Consider the following 25818-nt stretch of genomic DNA (forward strand, 5'->3'; position numbering starts at 1 on the left):
AAGTCCATGAACTGAAGACATGAACTGAGCCTGCCCCTCTCAACTTGTCAAATCCCTTCTGTCCTGTTCCATTTTTACTCAAAATGCCAATCTTTTATGTAGAAAAGTATTTAAATACAGAGAGATCATGGCACTTCTTTGGAATACAATCCAATGGTTTCTTTACAGAGAAGAAAATACATATGACATAGTCCTCTGAATACAGGTGTGCTCACACACATTTATCTCATGCTGCTTTCCCTGCTTGCTGAAATGTCCCTGAGAACAGGGAGTGTTAGTTCTGCAAACATCTGTAATCCCTCCTTCATTTTCGTCCCTACATGTATAATGAATTCAGTTTAGACAGTAGTTTCTGAAGACAGAAACTTCATAAAAGCTTTACAGATCAAATTTACATGGTGGAGAAAATTCTAACTTACATTTTTTTCTTTGTTACTGAAGTGTTACTTTGTGTGTGTGGTCTGGGCTTATTTGTGTAAAGTTCTGGGAACAAACCTTTGGTAAACTCTCTAGCATAGAGACTGTCTGTGGAATGGGCTGCAGGGAGGGCCCAGCCTCAGCTAATGCTGGAAAAGCTGACATCAAGGCTCAGCACTATTTTTAAAAACTTTCTTCTCTTCTATTAAGCATAAAATCTTGTTAAAAACAAGATTTTCCATGTCTTAATTGTAATACAGAAAGTATCTTTTATTCTTCCTATGCTTGAGAAAGCAAGGTAATTTCAGAACTGAAACTGATTGTCTCAGACACTCATGACTCAAATATTTAATCTAAAGGGTAAAATTCCCAGAGTACTTCTCTCATCATTCCTCAGTTCTATAGAGAATAAAAGCTTCAACTTTATATGATGTGATATTATTTCCATTATTGGTATTATGCTGCAGGCAAATATCCTTCAAAAAGCAAAATCCACTTCTCCAGCACACAGTGAGTTGTGCACCACAAAGGCCCAATCCCTACTTTGCACTGTGTGCTGGAGATGCCTTGTAATCTGCTGAGAATTTAATAACAATTATTTTACTTCTTGTAGTGAAGAGCCTTTAAGATGTAATATAAAATATTCATCTCAAATCTGATGTCTCCAGATTTCAGGGGTGATTTAGGACTGAAGGATGAATTTTCCAGCTAACTGAATATTTTAGGTAGCAGTGCCTCTATTTATCTGCATCTGTGTACATGTACCTCTGTACATGGTGTGCAAGGGCTTCCTTGGCACCTCTTTCATTTGCTGTTCTTAAACATGCAAAGGCTGGGATAACATAATACTATCTCACTCCTAAGTAATTCATCCATTTTTGGAGCCCAGCCTCAGGAAATGAAAATAAATAAAAGTAAGCATTTGCCTATATGGTAAGCAAAGAGAAGGAATTAATTTGTTCCAATAACCCCTCAAATTTCTTTATGTCCTTCATAACACCTCCAAGATTCATTCTCACACAGCCTGAATCCAATTGCTCCTATCTGAAAGTGGTAAGAGCTGCTAAATAGGAACTTCTAAAGAGTTTGGAGTGTAATATGACAAAATGCAAAATATGCTGGGATTGCAAATAGTGGGTAATATAATGGACCTAATCTGTAATCCAGAATAATAACCTCTTAATAATATCAGACAAATTCTTCATGTCTCTTTTAGTTCTTACTGAGTAGAAATCCCATTGACTTTATCATCTTAGTGAGGGTACAGGATTTTATCCACCCTGTCTGATAGCATAACAACATGAATATGGATCCCTTTATTTATTGTAATACAAGGAAATATGCCTTGTAATTATGCATAATGAGGCCTTTAAGGCTGAGAGCTGTGTGTGTGTCTGCTCTTTAGCCCCAGACATGCAGGCAGGAGATGGATGCAATTTCTCTATTATTGATCATGTCTAAACATCAAAGGAGATGGTAGGGGGGATTGCTTCCTGCAACTGCACAAAGCAATGCTGCTTCTACAGAGGGAAATTGTGCAAATATGTGTTTTCTTGGGGGAAGGAAGGAGGATTTGTATAAATACATGAGAATTCAGGGACACAGGGGTGGTAATTGTATAGTAGTACACACATGAAGCAGCAAGATCAAAGACAGACTGAAACACTGAGGTAGACAAAGTCTTTGCATCACTGAAAATGATTACTTTCTCTATCCAAAATATCTTTGAAAAACAGCATTTCCTGCATGTGAATGTCATAACCAATTTGTAGATGTCATAGCTGGGCTTTGATCAAACAGAGAAACAAGAGAAGTGAAGATCAGGAGTAAGCAATCATGGCTCAGGACTGTGCAACAGACTGAGAAAAGAAAAAACACAACCTGTGCCAGGAGTGCAACTATTAACGTGTGCTTACTCTGAATTTTCTATGGCCAAACCAGGAAAATAAGAAAAATTCAGTCTAGATAATTAAGATTTGAACAAATACACCCATTATGGCCAGGAAGGGGGCATTCATTTCACACTGGTTTGAAGGCTAACATACAGAGGTTTTCACCTGAGTTCAATTGTCCCCCTGCAGTGAAAAGCTTTGCATGATCTAATGCACAGAACACTGCTGCCAGGCAGCAGATGCTCAAAAATGTTGATAAAGCCATGTAGATAAGTTGTGACAACCAAATAAGCTGCCTAGGTTTTATGTGTATTGACACACTAAGACAACGACACCAATAAATAGGAGAAACACCAAATAGTGTTAGAAAAGGGAATTGTTTTTCAGGAGATGATGCATTTAGTTTATGGCAATGTTAGTTTTGGAAGCCAGATTTTAAAATATTCCAGCCAGATCAAGTAGACAGATCAAACAAGAATAGCTGTGATAGTCCACATTAGTTATGTTTTCATCTCAGTATTCTAATTTTGGTATTTTCAAAAAGTAGAAAACAGAAAAATAATGAAGTAATTTATTTACTCTGATAAACTTAATTACCACAATAGATCAGTTCTCCAATCTGGATGTATGTGAAATCAGGAATCCTTGGGTTATCACCAAAATGTGACATTTCATTGTAGAAAATGATCTGTATATGTATTTTTTTAACCTAACTTGCAAATAGCTAGTAAATGTCAGAATATGCCAGATGACATTAAGAAACTTATTCAGGCAAAGATGGTTTAAAACACTTACTGAGTGCCTGTGGTGCTTTCAGAGGGAGTGGAAGACATCACTCACTTTCTTCTTGTATTCTGAAAATAACAGCAGGTAGAGGCAGAGCAGTTGTGGGAATGGACCTCCAGCTATCTGCTAACTGCACAAATCTTTCAAGATAGGCAGAGACTCCTGAGGAAAATACAGCTGAATTTTAAATTCTGAGCCAGCTGAACCTTTGTGGGTGTATATGTTTAAGAATGAGTATGTGCTTATACACATGCACAGAGATTTTGGAGATATTCACTCTGAGTATGTGCAAATACATCCTTAACTGACATTATAATCTCCATTTAAGTACAGCATATGCTCTGCTTCAAAGTCAATTCATAACATTTCTCTCATTCTCCTTTATTTGCCTTTTTCAAAGTCTGTTTTAGGAGTGAAGTCAAACTCAGTCTCTGATTTTATAGATGAAAATAGATAATGTAATTTAACATTAATTGATGACCCTTTTATTATCTATTACTTGGTCTTTTGAGCAAACATAATACTGCCTGGTGTTGCATGAAAGTCATAATAATAATTGCTGTTTGGTGACTGGAAATGGGTTTCCTCAGCTTTAGAACAGCTGGGATTTTTGTTAGTTTTAGATAAGTTTCTAATTTATTTATTTATTTATAGGTATTTTAGATTGCATTTATAGCAGCTACTTGTTTCATTATCTGGATTTTGTAGGGACAAAGACTGTAGAAAACACCAGGAGATAGAGTGAAACCCTGTCCACATTTGCCAGTTTCTTCTGTGGGACCAGGATTTTGCCTTGAGATTTTATGTGGCATACAGGGACCAAATCTCCTGTCAGCTTTTGCACTCTGAGCTGTTCTTGTGAGATAGGTTTCTTTTCAGCTGTGTTAATTCCTGAGAAGCTTCTTAGAAAGGTACTTTAGTGGATTTTGTTGTAATAGCTGTGGAAGTTCAAAGTGAGCCAGAGACAGCAATGTCTATTTCATTCCAATTCCTGATGCTCCAGTGTTTGTACTTCAGCTTTACATTTTCCCTCAGTTCCACTTCTCTATGTTATTATCATCTCTTTAGTTAATTGTTGTTAATGATTCTACTGTATTATGAAAGATAACAAAGAGAAAACTTTTTCTTTTTGCTTTTCCTGTGAATTATGTTTAGACATGCAGTAATTATTTTGATAATAGTGGGTGTAAGGATGAAGAAAAGCCTCCTCCCTTCATCTGCAACCCTTAGGTGAGCTAGAGATGCCAAAGCTGAGTTGAGCTGCAGGTGTTTATTGCTGTTGCTGTTCAGTTAAACTGAGGTGGGTGTGACCTCTGCAATCCAAGGAAAAATCACAGGGGACAGAAAAGAATCCAAGTATGAGGTCATTAACCTGTTGCCATATTTGAGAAAGGGAATCAGCATCTCTTACCCACAGTCCAAAGTTTTAAAAGCTGTACACGAGGGTGACAGCATTCTGCCTTTTCTCCATTTGCTCTTTGGTGATTGCCATCAAGGATCAGGCAGGGTGACAGAAAGACCTTGACACATCCTTTAGTGGCTTCCAACACCTTGCAGGCACGGCTGGCATCCACAAAAATTGGCTTTCCATGAATAAAATTGTAGCACTTGCACACAAACCCGCTGATATCCAGTGTGTGCCCTCCACCACCTCAGCTGTGACACACAGCCTTCCAACAGCAGCCTCAATTCACAGCTCTGTCTGAAATATTGTCACTCTGGCAATTAAGTTTGCAGAGCTCGTGGCAGTAGTAGTAAAACACAAAGTCTGCTGTACACAGTTTAATGTTACTGAACAAAACTGCTAGGAGTAGCCTAGTGGAATTACAGATATGTGGGCAAGTTTGTGCGTGCATTTAATGAACTGAGCTAAAAATACATGAAACGTATTTTAATGATTGGAACAAAATGCAGAAAAATGTACTGCTCATCTGTAATGAATGATTTTCTCTAATAGGCCCTGTGCTTATAACATGCAAAACTCTTTATATCTGCACACAGACCAAAGTCTGGCATGCACAGCACAGTTGCAGACATGGATGGATGCTGATGTGCACAATTGCCCACCCTGTGCATGTGCATCCAGAATTTTCACAGGCTGATGTGCACAGCCACTGCTGAAAAGTGCATGTAGTTCATGGCCCCTACTGTAATCTAAAATTATTTCTCACTGCATGCAAACCAATATTAAAATTAAAACCTCCTTATCTTTAGGGAGTCAAGACAAAGTAAACTTAATGCGCATGTAACAGTGTGTGTACATGTGGGGATGTGTGTGCAAATAATGGAATTACCATCAGTAATGTCTTTAGTGTGCTGGCACTCTTTAAAAGCACTTCCAAAGGTGTGCAAGACTGTTTGTTACAGTTATGTCTTATTTTTAATGCTAATTAATTAGTAGAAAGATCATATTTACCATAAATTAGATCTAGTAAAGGTTTGGGCAGGGATCTGGCACCTTTGGAGAAGTATGGAATAAAAAATTTTTAGGAAGCACATGTAAACACTTGACTTAGACAGACTGACCAAGTCTTAGGTGATAGAGAATATACCAGACTCCCACAGGATGACATGAAAACTAGGTGAAAGGGTGGTGTAAGGGCAGGTGATCTGAAAAAAGTTGATAAAAGCAGGAAGAAAATCCCCAAATGTTTACACAGAAGGAAAATCACTAAGGATAATTTTAGCCTTGAGGCATTATTCTGCCTCTGTATTCAGTGGAGGGAGATGTGCATTCAAAGGGCCACTTAGAGGATCATGTCTGGGCTCCAGGCTGTCCTTGTGCACGTCCCTCAGCACAGGGCTCCAATTAAATCCCAACCACTGGATTCAAAGCCCCAATTCTTTCTCCTGAGCAGAACATGTGGCTCACAACACTGTGAATTGAACCTGTGACATGGTTCTGTGCTCTGGAAATGAATAATGGATCTGTGACGGATCCTGGAAGGGAGGAACGAGGGAAGGGGGTGTTGGCAGGATGTAAACGGTAAAGAGACAAGAGCACCCATGGGAATGTGTGCTGAATGTTCCTGGGGATGAGCAGAGACTGCAGAGCAGCACAAAAGGAGATCAGGCCCAAGAGGATAGCAAGAAAATGGAGAATGATTTGAAAGCAGAGCTGGAGTAGTCCCAGGGGTGAGCCACCTCCTGCCCTTGGAGTGGTGAGGGAAAATCACCTATCTGGTGAAACTGCAGAGGGTGATTTATTACAAAAACATTGGTTATTGGGAAAAAAATGTCAATGTCAGGGTGAAATAGGTGTACCCAAACTGGTGACTGCTGAAATGCTTGCTGCAGCACAGCAGGATAAAAATGGGAAATATTATCTTGAATGCTGAACTCTTGAATGTCATTATGAGTATTTAAGATGTTTCTACTGACAGATTCACATTGCCCCTTTTATCATCAATTTTCAAGCACCAGTGAAATCTAAAATAGGAGCCACATGGTGTGTTTGAGAGATGAGGAAATAGCTTTATATGAGCAAAAATTGACACGTAGGTGACCATATGCAATAGAGAAAAACTCCTGAACAGGCACAAAATGGAATGCAGAATAACTGTTATATTTGCAATTCTTTTGATGAATGAGTGCAGACACCCAAGAAATTTGTAAAATTGATGCAGGGAACCAAGTTTAAAATATTTATTAATACAATGTATAATGTATTTGAAAGGTATGCACACCAGTAGTAATAGGGACATGTAACAATATGGACATAAAATAATCTGTGTATTTTTCTGGATTATTTGAACATTCTTTCTCTATGATTAAAAAAAGCTCCCAAAGGAATAGGAGTTCCCATTTCCCAGAAAATAAGTGTGCAGGCAGCCTGTATTGCAGTTGTCCCATTTATGGGCTCCTTTAATGTTCCTTTGAAGCCCTTTGTGTTTCATCTGTCACAGGGAGTGCAGAAGAGATGATGGTCAGCTGTTCTGATCTAGTTTGGCAGTATTTGTGTTCCAGGTTTGTACATGTTTAAGGGCCATTTAGCAGTGAATCTGGGACTCTTGGAAATCTGAGGATTTCTCAGGCACGTGGGAGATTCACCCTTAGCTTGAATCCCAAGAACAAAGAAGTTTTGGAGAAGGCGTGGCTGGCAGCAGAAATCAAAGAGCTGGGGAATGTGCATGACAACTTTGACATTTCCTGCCTTGTTCTGTCCTGTAGCAATGACTCTGGACAAGGCTCTGCAAGGCAGGCTGTCAGATGGCGAGGAAATAAATAAAAGTTTAGGGTGTGCTTGTGACGGCATTTGATAGCACGGGTTGGAGAAGGAACGTCAAAGCTGACGTGATTTGAATATAAAGAGAATACAGGAGATGGAGATTTGCCCTGGATAAGAGCAGGGAAAAAAATGGAAATGCAAGACCTGCAAAGGGATATGAAAGTCCCAAAATATGATTTATGTTAGGAATATATGTCCTAAATAGCTTGGTGATACTTCACAGTGGGTTACTATTTTCAGATGACTTGAAGAATGACCTCTGGGATGTTGGGACCATCTCTGGGAATTTAAAAACAACCATACTGGGTCAGGTCAGGAATCCAATCTTGTTTCCAGTAGCAGTTGCAGCCCATGTTAAGGCAGAGCACAGGAGTGATAAACCAACAAGGAGAATTTCCCTCTAGACCTTTCCAGTTTCCAGCAGTTTGTGATGCAGGGATTGTTTTTAATAACCCCTAAAAGAATTTGCTTTTCTAACTGCTTTGTGAGCTCATGGAAAACTTTCAACTCATGTGCCTTCTGTGAGATTTTTTCCATTATTTTTTGGAACATTCAAGTTAATGTTCTGTCTTAACTCCTGGGTTTGACATTGGAAGACACAGTGAAAATTTGTATTTTCCTGACATCTCTCAGTACCCTCATTATTCATCGCTCCAAACACCTCTCTTGTTCATCATTCCCAATAATATTCTTCTTCAGAAAGTCACTCTTACGTTGGTTAGAAACATTTAAATTTTGTTCCTAACTGACACTAGTTCACTACCATATTAAAATCTATTTTTTACTGTTGAGTATCAACGAGTTGCAGTTAATTTTTTTGTTGTCTTCTATTCACTTTATATTGCTGTTTTACTGAGTTCTGTTAACAGATATTAAATGGCTTCATTGTTGGTTTTGGTGGGTTTTTTTTAATTGACAGCCAAAATTATTGGGTGGGGTGGGGTTAAATTAAACCTAAATTTAATGCAAATGTTCACTTTGAATCTGTATTTCTCCATGAAGTTTCAGTGCAGTTTTACACTTATCCTTTTTTTTTTTTTTTTTTTTTTTTTTTTTTTTTTTGCTTTGTTCTGATGCCCAAGTTCTTACTCTCCCTGTCCTGGGGATCAGAAGCAAAGCCATAAATCCATGAGCAGTTGATTTGGAATCTGTGTGTCACAAACTGGCCAGAGGGAGCAGACCCACCATCAGTCCATCATGCTGATGACCAGCTGGTGAAATTCACAGCACAGTAAAAAGAATTTCTTACTGAGCGAGGGTCAGTGAGTGAGCAACAGCAGCTGAGAGTTGTTTGTCTCAGGCATTGATCAGTGCATATTTTCAATCATCTCAATCATCATCCTGTTTGAAGCAGTCACAGACAGGAATTTATTTAGGACACCAGACTTCCAACATAAACATGGTTGAATCCTGGAAGAAAACTAACAGAGACAACAGCTTTGTGCCATTTCTTTTGTTTGTATAATTAATGTTCAACATTAAGTGCTCACTGGGCTGACACATCCAGGGTACCAGCAAAGTCAATTCATTTAAATGCAAACAGTTGCTCTTGTATTGTTTTTGGAGCTATATGGTACATTTGTTCTGCTCCCTGGTAATGCTTTAAAAGCTAATTAGTTTGAAAAGTAAACAAATATGCAAATATACATCAAGAAGTTCCAGTTTGTTGTCTCTGATGTTTTGGGTTGAAAAAACCCAAGAATGGAGAACCATGACTTCACTGAATTACTGACAGTGCTGTGGTTTCTACTTCCTGTTGATACTTTATTTATCCAGACTAATTTTAAAATAATTGAAACCAATACTTCAGTTTGGGCACATTTTCAGCTGAAACAAGTCAACAAAACAAGGATAGTGGGGAGGAGCCCACAAGTGCCCAGGTGGGATATTTATGCACAAAGGTAACAGAGCCCTCAGACAGTTTCCCTACATCTTCCAGGGATGACAGACCTGAGGTAGCTGTAGTGAAAACAAAAATCTCCATCAGGATTTGGAACCGGAGCTGGTTTTGATGCCACCCTGCTGGTATTCCATGAGACTGTGCCCTGGGCATAACAGTGAGCAGGAGGACAAAGGTGAGGCCTTCCAGATCTATCCAGAAACTTAGATTTTTTTCAATGATAAAACGATACAATTGACACTTAGATATAGACTCAACAATGTCCAGTAACTTATCAAAGGGAGTAATTAGTGATAATGATGATAATAATAATGATAATATAATAGTAGTAATGATAATAATTCCTTACCTTGATATAAGGGAGCTCCTGGTTCACATTTCTAAGGGAATAGTCAGATTATAAAATCCTTAGTCAAAATTTATGCCAGGGGATCTCAATATTCTCCAACATGACAATTATTTAGGGCCTGATGCTATCTCACTGAATTAGAAAGTTTCTCACAAAATTGTCTCCTGGTCTCAGAAAGTCAGATTCTTGTTCCAGAATCATTAATTCACTATTCTGTCTCTCAGTAGGACACTGTGCTTGCACATCCATCTTTTAGAATGGTCTTTTAGTCTAAAATTGTGGTTCCAGCATGGCTGAATACTGTTTATTGATGTGGAAAAAAAAAAGTCTGATCCTGAAAGTATTAACATATATATTCAGGTATTGAAGAGGTGATTTGTCCCACAGAGAGAATTAGGATTTTTAAATAAGAGAAGGGCTATGATGCATGAGACTATGAGGTGATTGCAATATCAAAGGAGGAGAAGGGAAAAAATGAACTTTCCAATTATTTTATGAACCTTACTCACTCGATAGTATGTAAATTATTGTAATTTATTTCGATGGAATTTGTGTAAGCAAAAGTATTTTTCTAGGTACGCTAACTTATCAGAAAAAGAATTTATGTGAAGTTTCCTGGAGGTTTCTTTTTGTGGTGATTGAAACAAAACCCACGTCCTAAAGCTATTATTGTAGCAACAAGGATTTTCTGGCTGCATTACTTGTTCACAGATGGTTAGCCTTTGACATGGCAATGAGATTGTTCACTTCTGCAAGATGTTAGCACAGATCAATAAGAAAACTGTCTTACAGAGGGAGCACCTGTTTGTCAACCAAGGCTGCCTTAAAGGTATTGCTGATAGTACATTTTTGTTTGTTCAGTGGAAAGTCAGTCGTTTCTCTGGCTGCAGGGTTAAATTCCTTCTTTGTTAGTGTGCACTGTGATAGGAGAAGGCTCCCACTGGAGCAAGGGGGAACCCACGTTTGCAGTGCTGGATAACTTGGTAGGGTGGGCTTGAAAAATCTTTTCCTTTTACTCCATTTAGGGCCATGGCTGTTGCAAGTGCTAGTTTAGTTTTCTGCCAAGCAAAAAAGCATCTTTCAGCTTTTAAAAGAAATATTTGGGGATGGCTTTATCCACAGGAAACGGGGCCTCTGCCAATTTGCCAGTGACAGTAAAATATGTGTTACAACACACAAGGCTCATAATAAAAAGGATAAAAGATCTGAAGGCCCAGGAAATAATGTAAGTGTATCTAGAAAAAAAAAAGTGAACTAATAGACATGGGGAAAAGAAGTATTCAAGTATTAATGCTGGAAAATTGCCAGCTACTACAATGGAGATGGAAAAAATAGGAAAGTGATGGCACTTTCTCCTAGAGCAGGAGGTAATAGTGTCTTTCCTTGTTGAGAACACTGCTGGGAAGCACAGAGCACCATTTCAATTAGATATGGCATTCCTCTTCCATCTCAGACTGTTGGCTGGATTTTCTATTGCAGAGCATCTGCCTCTGTTTCTGCACCCTGTTTTTTATTCCTTGTCCATCTCCACAGTGCTAACATGCCCAGGCAGTAATAATACCAATGTATCTGGTAGTTTATACACTGATGATCAAATATTCTTGAAACTATTAACTTGTGCTGGTTGTCTGTGTTTTAGTTAATAGTGCTGAAGAGCTGAGTAGGGATAAATGCTGGATTGGGAAAATAGGGCAGATTTTCTCTCTTGAATGGAGATAATGATGCTCATCCAATTTACAGCAGAGAATTTCTATCACTTTTAATAATAATGTAATTGTTACATAGTGGAATTCTAAAAACATCAGTGATGTCAGTGATGCTGAGAGGAGCTGTGGACATCAGTAAGGTGATGGGGACAGGCTCCATGAAGAAAGGTGAAGTGAAGCAGCAAATGCACAGCTTGTCTAAGTGGTGATAATGATGATGGGGGATGTGATGACCATCAGAAACATATCTGACATCTGTAAATGTGGAACAGGGAATAGCTGTGTTCAGTTGGTCATAGCATCACAATTAGTGTTAATGAGGAAAACTGAGCAAAAGAAAACAGAACATTCTTTTTCTGCTCAGCCCAATGGTAGATCCCATTAAACACTAGAATGGCATCTTCAAAGGATCCCCTGTTGCACCAGCAGAAGTCCAATTGCTTAAATAATGACAAAATAAATTGAGCAAGATGCTCATGAGTGTGTGGAGGGCAGCATTTTGATACTGGGAAAGATTTGGGCAAGATGACCTCTTCTGCTTCTAATTACTAGCACACCATTAAGGAGAGTTGGCAGAGCTATCCTATTTCTAGTTTAGAGGCTTTTCCCAATTTATTTTATTTCTAGTGAAGGCCCAGTTTATAGCCAGCATTATCCAAAACTTTTAAGGCTGGAAATGCAGGAGCTGGACTGAGGGGTCAGAGCACTGGGGTTTCTCTGGTGGGGCTCACCTGGAGCTGGATCCTCATGAGCCCTGTGGGATGGCATCTAAACTGAGCTCTCTGAAGCAAAACTTCGGGGTTTGAGTGAAATGGGGTTTTGGGGTTTTTCTAACTAGCTCAAAAGTGGACTGAGCTGGACATGAATCAGGAAGAGGGAAGAGAGACCCTTTGGAGGCAGTGCTGGAATTAGCAAAGAATTATAGAATCTGCAGCTCATCAGAGGGGCTGCTTCTCCTCAGGAAGCTGCACGTGCCTTTTTTTCTTTTTGCATAATTTCCCTGGAATAGATCACTTGGATTATTTTGGAACAAAAGTTGAATTATTTTTTTTTTTATCTTAATGCAAAATGACGTCTTTGTGACCATAAGAGACATAGCTCAGATAATTTCTTACTTCCTTCTTTGACTGGACTTCAGCTTTTAAGACAATTTCCCCTTTCTGGGGATGATGTCAGTGTGCTGTAGTTTATTGGCTGTAGTACTATATAGGAAACTGGGAATCGTTTGCTAAAAGTAGTTGAGTTATGTAAATTATAACACACACTGAGACAGAGATTTTATCTTGAATTCAAATTTGTTTACATTGGCCAGTGAAATGTCAATGTCTTTCATCAAAAAGATTTTAGTTTTTAAAGAAATCTGTTTTAAAAGCAACTTTTAATTGAAAAATCGGATTCCAAATTTTCTTAGATAGTGCTTGGATGAATACTGATCATCACCAAGGGGAAACAGGGGAGAGAAAAATAAATGTGTTTTCTGCCTGGCCTCTTAGGTTCTGCCAACTGCAGAGCTCCCTGCATAAAGCTCCTGTTGAACTAATAAAAAATAAACTAATATTAATTTCAACCCAATGTTGTTAATGTCACATGTTGCTTTCAAAGTAGGAAATTATTTGCTCCCTACACTTCCTGTATTTCCACTGGAGTGTGCAGCCCTTTTTATTCACATTATAAAGGAACAGAGTGCACTGGATTGCACGTGTATTCAAAGGAGCAGTACAAATCTGAACAGCAGCCAGGTGATCAATTATTAGGAGGCAGTACTGCATTGTGTTGTTCATCAGGAGCTTCCAGAGAGAAGAGAAAGAAATTGTCAGAGAGAGAAACATTCAATGCAGTTGAAAATAAAAAGGTAAAGAGGGAGAGAGAGAGAGTGGGGAACCAGAATAAATCAGGGTTACAATTCTATGCAGAGAGCTGGAGTGGGAAGACAGAGCAAATCATGGTGGCAGGAAATAAAATATTGCTCATCAACAGAAATAGGGAGGAGAGAGACATCAAAACACAGAGACTCATGCAAAAAAAGGCAGCTCAGGATAGTGACTATGGAAAAATGTAGGAGAAGACAGGTTTGGGAAGTGATTAAAGTAATAGGGGAAAAGAGAAAATCAGTCAGACTTGCTTTGTTTGAGGTGAACCTCACCAGAAAACCAAAAGAAGAAAATAAGAGGTGCCAAAAGATAACATGAAATAAAATATTCCCATTGTCCTCTCCCCTAAAATTTCAGTGAGGAGGAGGCAACTGCCCTCTCACTATATTTTAGCCACAGTAGTGGCTGCCCTGATTGTTAAATTTTGAGAACTGTAGGCTCTGAGTCCCACTTCATCCTCTGCTTCCTCCTCTTCCTCAGCCATAGTTTGGTCCTGACCAGAAGTAAAACAGCTCAATCATGCTTCAGTCTGGAGGGAATAAATCATTGTGAGGGGGAATATTTAAGCTTGCTAATGCATAGCCACAGCAGAGTAGCATGAAAGTTAAAATAGATTGAGAGAATTCCTTGAGTTGTTAATTCATAACTGAAGTGTAGTAGTCTGAAATTTAAAATATTGCTGCTCACATACCCAGTTCCTAACATTTACTGAAGTGCTTGACTGTGCTTGAAGCTAAATAAGGTTCAGAAATGAGTGTGCTATAAATTCCTTAGGCTGGAGACTACCAGGTTCTTCTGCTCTGGATAATGAGTGCAGTGCAAAATGCTTTCCATGCAAAACCAACTGATTGCTTCTGAGCCTTTGGTCCCATCCTCTGTCCTTGTGCACCAGTGTGCAGCCAGTTCCTGGCAGAGGAATGGTTTTCTGCTCCAGAGCAGGACCAGCTGCTGGCAGTCACAGTATGAATAATTCTAAAATATATGGGGTGGGATAATGGGCACACTTGTCCACTGGAAAATGCCTGGGAGGTGATTGCCTGGCATTGCTCAGTGCTGCAGAGGACAGGATTTACTGCTGCTGCTGCTCATCCCACACAGCTCCTCACAGTGACTTCTGCTTGCACGTGCTGTAACTTGCAGTCTTTGTTTTCCTTCCCATGGATTTTGTAGCATGGGGTCAACCCCATGGATGAAAATTTTGTTGCCACCATGGCTAGTCAGTGCATCCATAAGAGATCCCATTAAAAACACTTTGATCCCACACTGACTTCTCAGTTTTATATATTGGCCGAATTTGTTTAGACCCATTCCTTCCTGTTATTTTATTTATTGCCATTCACTGGAAGATTAATGCAGCCTGTACCATGGTTATAATTCTCTCTATCAGTCTGTCTGTAGTATCTGTGCAATCCCAGCTCTTCATCACTGTGCATTCTTTATGGATCACATTATTTTCACCACTCCTTATCTAACTGCTTCATAAAAGCATCTCACACATTTATAAGGCATGACAAGAGCATTACCATAAACTATGCCACTGTGCTCAGAAACACATCATAGGCTCTCCATAGGCTAATCACCTTAGTGGATAAAATTATCTGGGGATGAATTTATCTGCAACCATCATATCAAAAGATGAACTGTATGGAGCAACATTGTTTTGCTTTTCCACAAGGATTTAAGATCCATGAATCATTTTGGGATGACTCAAAGCCTGGGTTTGAAAGTTGGTTTTTGTGGAGCTGCTTTGTACTTGGTGGATTATTTTATAAATATTTCTTTTAAATCCCAAAAGTGTGACATTTTCATGTACCATATGAAAAATTCAAAGGGTGCATCATGAGCATAATAAGAAATTTTGAGTCTCTTTTAAGGCTGAAGAGAAAATTAATACGGTTTTCCAGTTTGGAGAAGTTTGGAGATGAAGGTATTCAAAAATTGCATTAGGCAGTTTTAGAGATCTGGTGCTTGGGGAAAGCCTGTTGGGCATAAGTCAGAGTCTGGCAGGACCAGGCTGTGCTTGCATATTAGACATAAAATAATTTCTAAATCCTTTCTTAGTAATCATTTCTCATGCACATTCCTATATTCATTTCTCATCAGCAGCTGTGACTGAATTACTTATTTCCTATCAACTTAATTATTCCATCCAAAAAGAGGGTAGTCCTGTCTTTCTTTCATTGTTTGTTTTTCCTTAACGCTGTTTCTTTAGATGTCTTTTGCTGGCAGCATTTAGAGCAACATTTTGAGGTTCCAAGGACAATATTCTGTGGTTCACTCAAATTTTATTGTGAGAGTATTTTCAGCCCTAATTCCACTTTGGTCTTTCACTGTTCTCTGGCAAGGAACTAGAGATGTCAGTATTGGAAATGTTCATTTCAGTTCAGCAGCAGAAATCTACATTTCTCCACAGCTTTGATACCTAGAAAATTTGTTCTGGGCAAGAATTGTGCAGCTGCAAAGCAATGATCAGAACAGCACAGCAGGTCTTTTTAATCTCTAGTTTATACTGCTGCCTGCAGTTTAACTTATAGGAGGAGCACTGCTTCAATGCAAGCACATTACATCTATTTTGTCCAAACCCAGTTTTTTTATCTTCTCTGACATATCAAATATTAAATTTTCCAAACCACCCAAGTGACTAAGAGCATGATTTTTTTTAAAGGTACTTACAAGATTTTATGCTCAGCCTTACTGGCATACATCATTTAGACCAAGACATCCTATTTACAAGTGATATAGACTTCTAGGAATGTCATATCTCACTGAAAGTCAATGAAATTTAAAGTCATAATGCTTATTACTTTTTGATATGGAACTTCAGTTATTTCTCAAAAGTAACATTCTTCTCTTTTTGAATTAAGTCCTGCCTCTTCACACACATCTCTTAATGGCGTTCCAGCGCTGTAAATCCCACCAAGACTTCTAATTTCTAACCTCCATTTCTCAAAGTTGCTGTAAGTTGGCCTCCCTTTGAAGTAAAAAAAATCTCATTAAAAGACCGAAGATCCCCACTAAGAGAACATTGGATTCTTGCCTGCCTGGTGAGTTACATGTCTGGGGTTTGTGGTTCATCAATACAGGAGTGCTGATAGTCCTTAGCACAATTCCCTGGCACACTCCCTGTGACAGAAAAGCAATCAGTCCTCTGGGGAGTGGCAGGGACAGCTCCACACACAAGAAGTGGGGTTTTCTCATAGATTCTCTCCTTTTGGGGGTATATTTTACACAGGCATGCAAAATGCTAATTAAAACTACTCATAACCCTGCTTAAATAAGAGCTGGGAGCAGATTCCTCATCAGCATTCCTCCCCAGCCACCCTTGCCCTGTCGCCCCCTCGCCTTCCTCAGCCTTGCTGGTTATTCCTCTTTCTTTGGAGCTGCTCTGTGCCAGAGGCAGGAGCTGCTAGAAAGCTGCCTTCTTGTTCTGGAGACCATTTTCACTTTGATTCATCTGTAAGAGGGGTTTTTCTTATCATCATTATTATTATTTTTTAATATGCATAAGAATAAGGTCCCGCGCAAATTTCTCAGGAGATCAATTTGCAAGGCTCTCTAGTAGAAAAACCTATTCTCTGGTGTGTGTATTGGTTTGATATGGAAATCCATAAGCCAGCCCAAGATCCAAGCACAGCTCACATGCTGGTGTGCTCTGGGTTTTTCCTTGTGAATTCAAGAGCAGATTCCATATCTTTTCACCTTTACAGAAAATACGTATTTTTAATTTCTGTGAATAAACCAGTTTGTGAGGATCAGAGTCTGTTCTATTCTGGGTGTAAGTATAAAAATCTGTAAATCTCTCAGATAGAAGCCTCCTGTGGCTGATGGCAAAGAGCATTAGTAGAAAATTGTAAAAGACTACAAATCCATGTGCTAATTAGAGCTTTGCATATCCTTGCTTCCCCTATTATACTGAATGGGAAATAAAATACAAATGGAAAAAAAAGTTAATATTAAATTGAAATATTAACATTCTGCTGAACAAAATATTTAAGGATTTTATTTTCCTCTAGAAGTTATTTTGTTTTTCATTTTTACAGAAAAGCTTGGTTTCATTAAAATGGCCTTTTCTGTCAAGATTACTCTCAGAAACTTAGGAGTTTCTGAGATAAATAACCAGAGATGTCTGTGAGAATGCACATTGCCCCTCTTAGCCCAGGAATTCTCACTCCAGAATCCATCAGAGCTTTGGCTGAGTGTGAAATAGATTTTCACAGGTAACTGACCTGCTTGGTCCAGCAGCTCTTTTCCAAATTCTGACCATGAGGCAGCACAAAGCAAGACAATCTCATTATTTGCCTTGCTCTAAATGGGGATGCTGTGCATGGCACAGGAACTGGGGCTCTCAGACCTGCAGGGATGTTGCACCATCCCATGGGCTCTGTCCTGGGGGCTCTCAGAGCTGGAGCTTCCAGGAGTGCTCTTTGAGTGACCCGGACATCAGAAAAACCTCAGCAGGGTTTTAAGGTTTAACACAAGGTGCATTTCCAAGGGAAAACAAATTTCACTAGCCATGGTCCTCTTGTTCTGTTTTTTTTGTGTAGAGAAGCAGCAGTTTCTTTAAGGGGGTACCCTGTGTCTCCAGAACCCTTTCACAACAGCAGCATTTGAGAAAATAATGTCCCAACCCAAAACTTAATGACCCACAGTGGGAGTCGCTTATGTTGCTGCTGTTGCATAGAATCTTCCCAAAATGAAAATTATTATATGGATTTTGCATAATGAACAACAAAATACTGAATAGTAATCAAAATATAAATAGAAATTTAGGGAAAGACCAGTGCAGTCTATTCTGATCCACTGGGCTAAAAAAAAAAAATCCGCTGTATATCAGGGGACTTGCCGAGCATGTGTGGAGCATTACAGATTCTCATAGTTATGGTAATTCCACATCTAAAGAATAACTCATCAATTTATTTGTATCTGTTATCATAATGGAATGTAATTAAGGAATAATGCTAATGGGTTATACTGAGGTCATTTTTTTGGTGGTGCCTTTGTGTTACATCAGGTTTATGAGCCAAGTTCAGCTTCATTGATGGCAGTTAACCTTGACCTTGTGAAAAGGAGTGAAAACCCTTCTCTGATTGCTCTGACAATGCATTCTGTAAGATAGATCCTTTTCCTTCTGGAGCAGATAAACAATGTTAGAGGATTATATGTAAAAGAAAAATTGGAGTGTAATTGCACTGTGGCTATGAGGAGTCTTTTATTTGTTCACTTGTGAAGTGGCTGGTGGTGTAGCATGGGACTTTGTTTTTCCATCTGTTACATATTCCTGTCAGAAGTAAAAATGTTGCTTTGTAAGTTCCATAGTAGTGGCTTATTATTTCTTAAAGTAAAGTATAGTATTTTCCCCTGTGCACAGTGTAGTCTGCAGTTCTGGCACATTAGCTGGCATAAACATTTTGATTAAAGCTTATGAATGTATTAATTACACCTGGGAAGTTTCCAAAGCGTATTCAAACTGAAAACTCTTTAAACTGCTGCCCCCAAACCTGAATTCTTTATAGTAAATGTTAAAAAAAAAAAAAAAAAAAAAAAAAAGACGGCTGTCACAGGGTTGTTGGGTTGTTTTTCCTTTCTTTCCTTTGTTGTATAGAGATGGGGTGGAGACCATGCAAATTTTTATATCCATTCATTTCTGGGAGCAATTTTTCAGCAAGTCTACAAGTGTCTGAAGAATTTTTGCTGTCACCATTTGCTTGGAGTCTATAGAATTTAAATTCTCTCCAAAATTCTCTCTGTTCTCCTAGGTCTAGCAGCAGCATCTGCATATACTTCAGCATTTTCAGAATAACATATGGGTCCATGACCTTAGCAGGATGATAGCACTGGCATTTACAGTGGCTACTAGAAGCTGTTACAAATAAATAGAGCTACCACAAACCAGCTGCAGTCCTAATGAACTGTCTGGAAATGCTGATAAAATTGGTGCATATGATTTCTTTTGTTCATATTCCCATGGTGAATCACCAGCAGTGTAACAGAGGCAGAATTTGGCCAGCAAAGCCCATGATGTTATTTGGGCACCATTATTTTTTTGCAAGTAGCAGGAACAGGTTCTTACAACAACCTTCATCTGGATTAGGCTGTGAGGTGCATTTGCAATGAGCTGGAAGCAAATGGAACAGAGGATCTGAATTCTAAAATCACTGGGTGTGTGACCCTGAGAAGAAAGGCACATCTTATCTGTCAGCCAGCTCTGCCAGTGCCAAACAGCCCAAGAAGTCTCACCAAAGCTCTGCTCTGCTCATGCATTCATGCACACATGCATTCATTATGATTGACCTGCCCTAGGAAGGTCCATTAAGTGGAGCTCATTTCAAGCACAGATGGTCCTGAATAGCTTAATGTCTGTCTGGTGGCCAGAATAAGTGAATTCTTGATGGCCTTAGACTTCTGATCACATACATGCAGCCAAGGAGGAAATGAAAACATGTTTATCATTTTGATAAACAACCTCTCTCATTGCTGCGGGACACTCCATGTAACTCAGCAGAGTCAAATACTATTAAATTGTCATCACTGTCAAAGAGAGAATGTATAAGTTTTGCTACCTGAGTCATAGTTAATGACTTCCACAATGTATAACACAAATCAGTAGTGCTGTTTGCCTTTTTTATGTTTGTTTACTGATAAGTTCAGGCTTGGCTGGAATGCAGAGGCAAGTTATAATTTTGAAGTGCAAAATATGCTTTTATTATTACCTCCTAGCTAGAGGTGTAAAAAACAGAGATGACTAGAAGATGGGCTTTTTGGCTTCTGCCAGACATGCACTCAGACCTTATAGGTGATTAGACATTTTAAATCACAGCCTCCCACAGCAGACTCATACTCATGATAAAATATTTCACTCTGTGGTGTGCAAACTCAAGGTGGCTTTGTAACAGAGACAAAAATGAGCATTATTTCATGAGTTAGTGTTCTCCAATTAGAATGAAACCTTTGCAGGGGTAACAAACAGCTGCCTCTATTTTACAGCAGGAATGATCTATTATTTCTACAGTTTTCTATTTGAAGTCTGTGCAGAACAAGGGTTTCTGGGAGGCTGGGGGATGTGAGCAGAGTTGCAATGACACAGAGAGTTGCCATCCTCAACATTCCAGGGTCCTCCCTGGCAGGCAGTTCTGTCCCTCTGGCTTTGGTCACATTTCCTCCATGCAGAGCTGAGGCCTCCTGAGTGCTCAGGAAGGATCAGCTGTTCTCACCATCAGTTCCTGCTGGTGTTTGGTGTGAAGAAGGTATAAGTCATGACAGGACATTTTCATTCACCTCTGAAGCTTCTTGAAGGAAGATCAATGCTCTTCCTGATCCACAAGTTCCAATTCCATTTCTAATCTTCTGCTTTTCTTGGGGCAGAAAGAAATTATTTTTTAAAAAATGCCAGATAAAACAGCCACTTCATGAAATGTAACTGTCAACATAACATTCAGAAGACATTTACTTTGAGGATTTCTAGGCCCCTTTCCTCTCCTTTTAAATTCAATGGCAAATCCTCTATTGACTTGAATGGGTTGGATGAGGCTATTGTTGTGAAATCAAAGCCAGAAGCTACTGTAGCTCAATAGACCATAAACTTCAAAAAACAGAGACATTTGTGGGGTTTATGACAAGGATTCAAACTTTTGCTGCACTCACAGCCTATCGGGTCAATAGTTCCCATTTTTTTCAGAACTCCTAGCCATGTAATATCTTGCCAAGTCTTCCCATAATCCAGATGAACCATTAAGGAAAAAAAATGGCTCAGGAAATTAATCAGATATTGAATTAGAGTATTTCTTTCTGCTCTCCAGCCCCCTCCCCCAAAAGAAGAAAGTGGGAAACAAAAAATAAAAACCACAAAACGCAAAGGTATTTCACATATCCATCTGAACACATTGAGTGATTTTCAGTGGAAACTGAAGATGGATTTGTGTTCCTCTCCCCACTCAATTAATTTCCTCATTTATGCAGCTGAAGTAGATTTAAATAGAACCTCCCACCCTCAATATATTTGTGGTATATGTGTTTCTGTGAATGATGTAGTAAGGAGCATGCTTTTTCAATGAGGTTTTTTTCCTATTCTCACTGTGTCCATTTATATCTGTCTCTATTCCCATTTTGTATATGACTTTTTAAAAGTCTCACATGTACATGCATGGTTGGTAAAATCCAGACAAGAAAACACATTGCATGCAATGCTGCCCAGTAGGCATCCATAAGCTAAATATGCTTTAATGCAAATATCTGATCCCACTTAACAGATTTTTCAGAATAACAGGCTGTATAACCTCCAGAATTTTCTCCATGTGAGGTGGATTTTTTCTTCTCTGTCAGCACTGGAAGGGGTCTTTCTATTATTATAATTATTAATATTTGCATACTTTTATAGACTATGTAGATAAAACTTCCAATTAATGTATTTAAATTTTTAGCAGTTAAAAAAATGGTTTTTCTTTCTTTTATAGTGTCATTATGTTTTGCCCCTCCTAAACAATTACACACTTTGAGCTAAATTCATTACTGCTCTAGCAACTTGAGCTTCCACATAACAATTAAAGGTGTTATAAAGCTCTTCCACCACAACCCATTATTTTGAATAGATAACCAAATAAGCAAGACTAAGTCATGTGTTTCTTAGTACTCATACAGTATATTTATAGAGAAAATTAAGCATTTTAGGTTATTCACAAATATTTACCACACTGTCTATGCAGTCAAAAATTAGAAATGCTTATTACTGTGTACATTATCTTTATTGTTGAAGTTGCAATCAATAAAATCACAAATCTCTCTTCTCTTAGGGCATGACCATAAGATGGATTAAACCAATGAGAATCTTTTCATTGCTTTCAATACAATTTGGATAGGGGAACAGGGAGTTTGTGTGAAGGATTACTTCATAGAAAATGCAAGCATTTGGGGCTGAGTTGATTATCACAATTCCTCTTACTCCTCAGATACACTCCAAAGCCCATTTGTCAGAGGATGGCACTCTGAATTGTTGGGATCTCTCTTTTTTGACACCTTTTGGCTTTCAAAAAGCTTGTGTCAGCAGCCCAAACACACCTAATAACTAAGAGGTGCAGCAGCATGTCTCTGCAGATGACTCCAGTGTTTACTACAGAATTAATCTCATGTTTGCAAACTCCCCCATATGAATTCTCCCTGCCTACCTGCCCAGTGCTTCATTAAAAATGCCACATTTGTAGAAAACCCAGGTACCAGGATACACTCCTGGTAGGAAAATGCCACTGAACTGCCAGACCTCTACCAAACCCCTTTGTTCACAGCTAGATGTGGATCAGCATCTCCACATTTCTTATTCTCCTACAGCACACAGTGCCAGAAGCTCTCAATATTCTTTCAAAAAGAGTGAAATCCAAAGATAGGATTAATGTGGTTTATGCTGCAGTAAAAACAGCATGTACTTAATGGCATGAAGAAATAATACTCTTCTAGAAAATCTTGCACATCCTGCCCTTTAGTGGGCAGCACATGAGGTTTTGTACTAAGCTGAAACAAACCCTGCCAAATTTGTGCTGCAATTTCAGAAAGCAGCCAGATATCTGTGGGGAACAGCCTGACACCATTAAACACTCAGTGATTGTGAGCTAAATGCAATCTGAACTGAGGAATGGAGAAATTACCTGGGCAGGGCATTAGCCCACCGTGGTGTTTGTCTCCTTGCAGAGCAGAGGTGAAGGGGAATGGCACACCTGACACTTCATTTCTGTGCTCAGCATATGGCACAAACACCAAGCACTTGTAAGCCCAAAGCCACCGTGGATGTGTCGATCACCCCCTGTGCTCTCCTCCTAATAAAACTATTGCAAATGCTCAGAAAGAACAATTAGGGAGGAGACAAATTAAACCTGATGATCTCACACACAGAGGAAATGTTTCCTGCCTTAAATCTGCCAATCTAGTGAGTGGGAGAGCAAAGGGAAATGCTGCTGGGCCACCCTGTAATCTGGGGAGACTCTGTCCTTCCCTAAGGGCTGAGTACTACCACAGAATCTAATATTTGGAGAAAAACGTTATTTCTAGATGGATTCCCTTAGTCTCTGTCCTTGTATGAGAAGATACTTGGGGAAAAGGTCACCAATATTGCAAGCATAAAACCAGCCAACAGTGATTGCACATTTTCTGTAGTATTTTACCCACATTTCTTCAGGCCCAGACATTTACAACATTATTTTTAGGCCAAAAATTATGTGGATGTCACAGAGACTTCTAATATAAGAAAGGCAAGAGAACTTATCTACGTTTTCTACTAAAAAATGTAGTGTAGCAGTGCCTGGCTTATTTGGGAGTGCACAAAGAGACAGAAATAAAACTGTAATCCCACCTGTACAGAAGCTGGGCAGAGGCAGACAGGAGCACACCTGGGTGCTTTGATTAGCCACTGCTGCTCTTCCTAATCAGAGTGTCAATATTCTCTTTTTCTTTTTCTTTTTTTTTTTTTCTTCTTTTTTTTTTTTTTTTTTTTTGCCAGAAGGAGGAACGTGTGAAGTTATAGCAGCACACAGATGCTGTAATAAGAATCGAATTGAGGAAAGATCACAAACAGTAAAATGCTCCTGTCTACCTGGGAAAGTGGCTGGGACTACAAGAAACAGACCTTCCTGTGTTGATGGCAAGTAGCTCCTCCTGTGTATATGTTTCTGTTTGTGTACCATCCATTAGAGCTAGAAAGCTGTAAGTCCAGAGATTGTGAATAGGAATTTTGTTGTGTTCTTTATTTAATGAAATAGAAAAATCTATAAGAATAAGTATATATTTAGACTTTCTTGCTACTTCAGTGCATAGCTCTGTGCACATGGATCATGTTAAGGTTTAACTGAAAACTGTAAGAATATTGCCCAGTATGGATGCTATACAGATGAGTATAAGAGATTTATTATTGATAAATACCTGGATAAAATTATCTCCTGAGTCACTTCACAGGGCCCCTTTGGTGCCACATTAGTTTTGATTCATAAATATTTCAAAGGGCAACCACTATTCATTTTGATTTAATTAGTCATTTGGAAAGTCAGTGGCAAAATAACATAAATAAATGAATCTCATATTCTAGCCCTGAAATGAACATTACAGAAAGCAGGAAAAAATCTTTGTCTATTAAAATCACTGCTGCTGTTGCTTGTCAAGGGGATTTGGTTTGTTTTTTGTTTTTTTCTGAAGGAAAAGCACCATGTTATTTGTGCCTGGGTTTCATATGAGGTTTAGCTCCACAGGGTGTTTTCCTCTCTGGGGCTCCCCTGCCAGCAGTGCAAGGTGAAACCACAGAGCAGTCAGGGGAGAGCCACAGCTGGGAAGTGCTTAGCAAAATATAAATCTCATAAGAAGATGGGGAGTAAGTGGTACTAATCCCATTAGTTACCCTTCCCAAACAAGCTGCTCTGTGCTGCAGAATCCCTCAGTGCAGCAGCTTTGTGGAACGGAGTATCTTGTGAAAATCCCTCGCTGTTCCTTTTGGCGAATGTTGTGTTGTTTGTGTCAGCCCACAGGTGCTTCAGAGCGCCACAGGTTGGTTTTGTGCAGCATTGTAGGTTCTCCTCACTCTTTCCATGTTGGAATCCCATGGGTGGTGGTGTCTCTGCCCGTTTTGGGAGCACCCAAAGTTTCCTTTTTGTGTCTGTGTTTGGCACTCAGCTTTACCCCAGGCGGGAGTGGGGAGCTCTGCAAGAAAATATTGGGAAAAACATTCTCTTCTGGGTACCTTTCCTCAATCCCAGGCTGCCAAGGCGTTAGAATGGAGCAGGGAGTGGTCCAGTGTACCTCAGACAGGAGTTGTAGTTAAGCAGGAATATTGGTGGGTGTTGTGGAAGAGAATATTGTGCAGACAGAGATCATTCTTGCAGATTTGACACCAAGAAGGTGAGAGATTAGGAACCCTTAGAGAAATGAGAATCTCATGTTTTCTCAGTAGGTATTTCTGGCATGTGGATGTCTGGTTTATATATTAAAGATACAAAAGGAAATGTTTTATTATTTTAAAAACAAAATTCAGATTTTTAAATTATGAAGCAGTGTTTCATAGCTTTTCATAGCGGGAATGCAATTCTGCTTCTGAACTCATGATTAAAACCATGCTATGAATGCACCTGTGAATGATTATGCTTTAGTCCACAACCTGTCATTCTGTTATTGCCTAATTACCCTGATGAAAAGAAGCTTTTCTTTTTCTGCTAAGCACACTCATAAAACCGTAGGTGAAAACTACAGCTGTTGTAACCAAAGATCAGGCTGTACAAGCCTTGAAGAATTTCATGTTCTTCATCAGGTCATGAAATACAGAGGCAGCAGATAGAGCAGAGAGACACCATTAATTCAGCCCTCATAACTCTGTTCAGAGAAGAGAAGCTCAAAGAGTGCTGTGTGAAGAAAAAAGTCGGGTGCAGGTGTGGACTGGAGCCTAATTGCTCTGTCAGGATTACAATAAAGAGAAATGTTATTGTCTGGAATTTTGAAAGGAGTTAGGATAAAACAATGGCTAATATGAAAGTGTAAGGCAAGTCCCATTGAAGTCACTGGTAAGACTCACTGTGACTTCAAAGCCAGCAGACGTGAACTACAAAGGAATGTCTTCCCCTTTCAAGTTGGGTTGTAGTCAGCCCATAGCTGCTTTTGTAGATGGCTGGAGAACAGTTCAAAAGCCCAATATGCTGCTGGTAAAAATTA

The 25818-nt window shown here is 39.1% G+C and overlaps 1 protein-coding gene across 1 annotated transcript in view; it reads left to right on the forward strand.

Moving 5' to 3' along the window:
* The window catches only part of TAFA1 (TAFA chemokine like family member 1), a 209362-nt gene that overhangs the window by 143002 nt on the left and 40542 nt on the right, over nucleotides 1–25818 (forward strand). The window contains 1 exon segment of the mRNA XM_063164989.1: nucleotides 23630–23770. Within this exon segment, the coding sequence (XP_063021059.1) occupies nucleotides 23630–23770 (141 nt within the window).

This window comes from Melospiza melodia, chromosome 10, assembly GCF_035770615.1.
Source record: "Melospiza melodia melodia isolate bMelMel2 chromosome 10, bMelMel2.pri, whole genome shotgun sequence".
In the NCBI taxonomy this organism is placed as follows: domain Eukaryota; kingdom Metazoa; phylum Chordata; class Aves; order Passeriformes; family Passerellidae; genus Melospiza; species Melospiza melodia.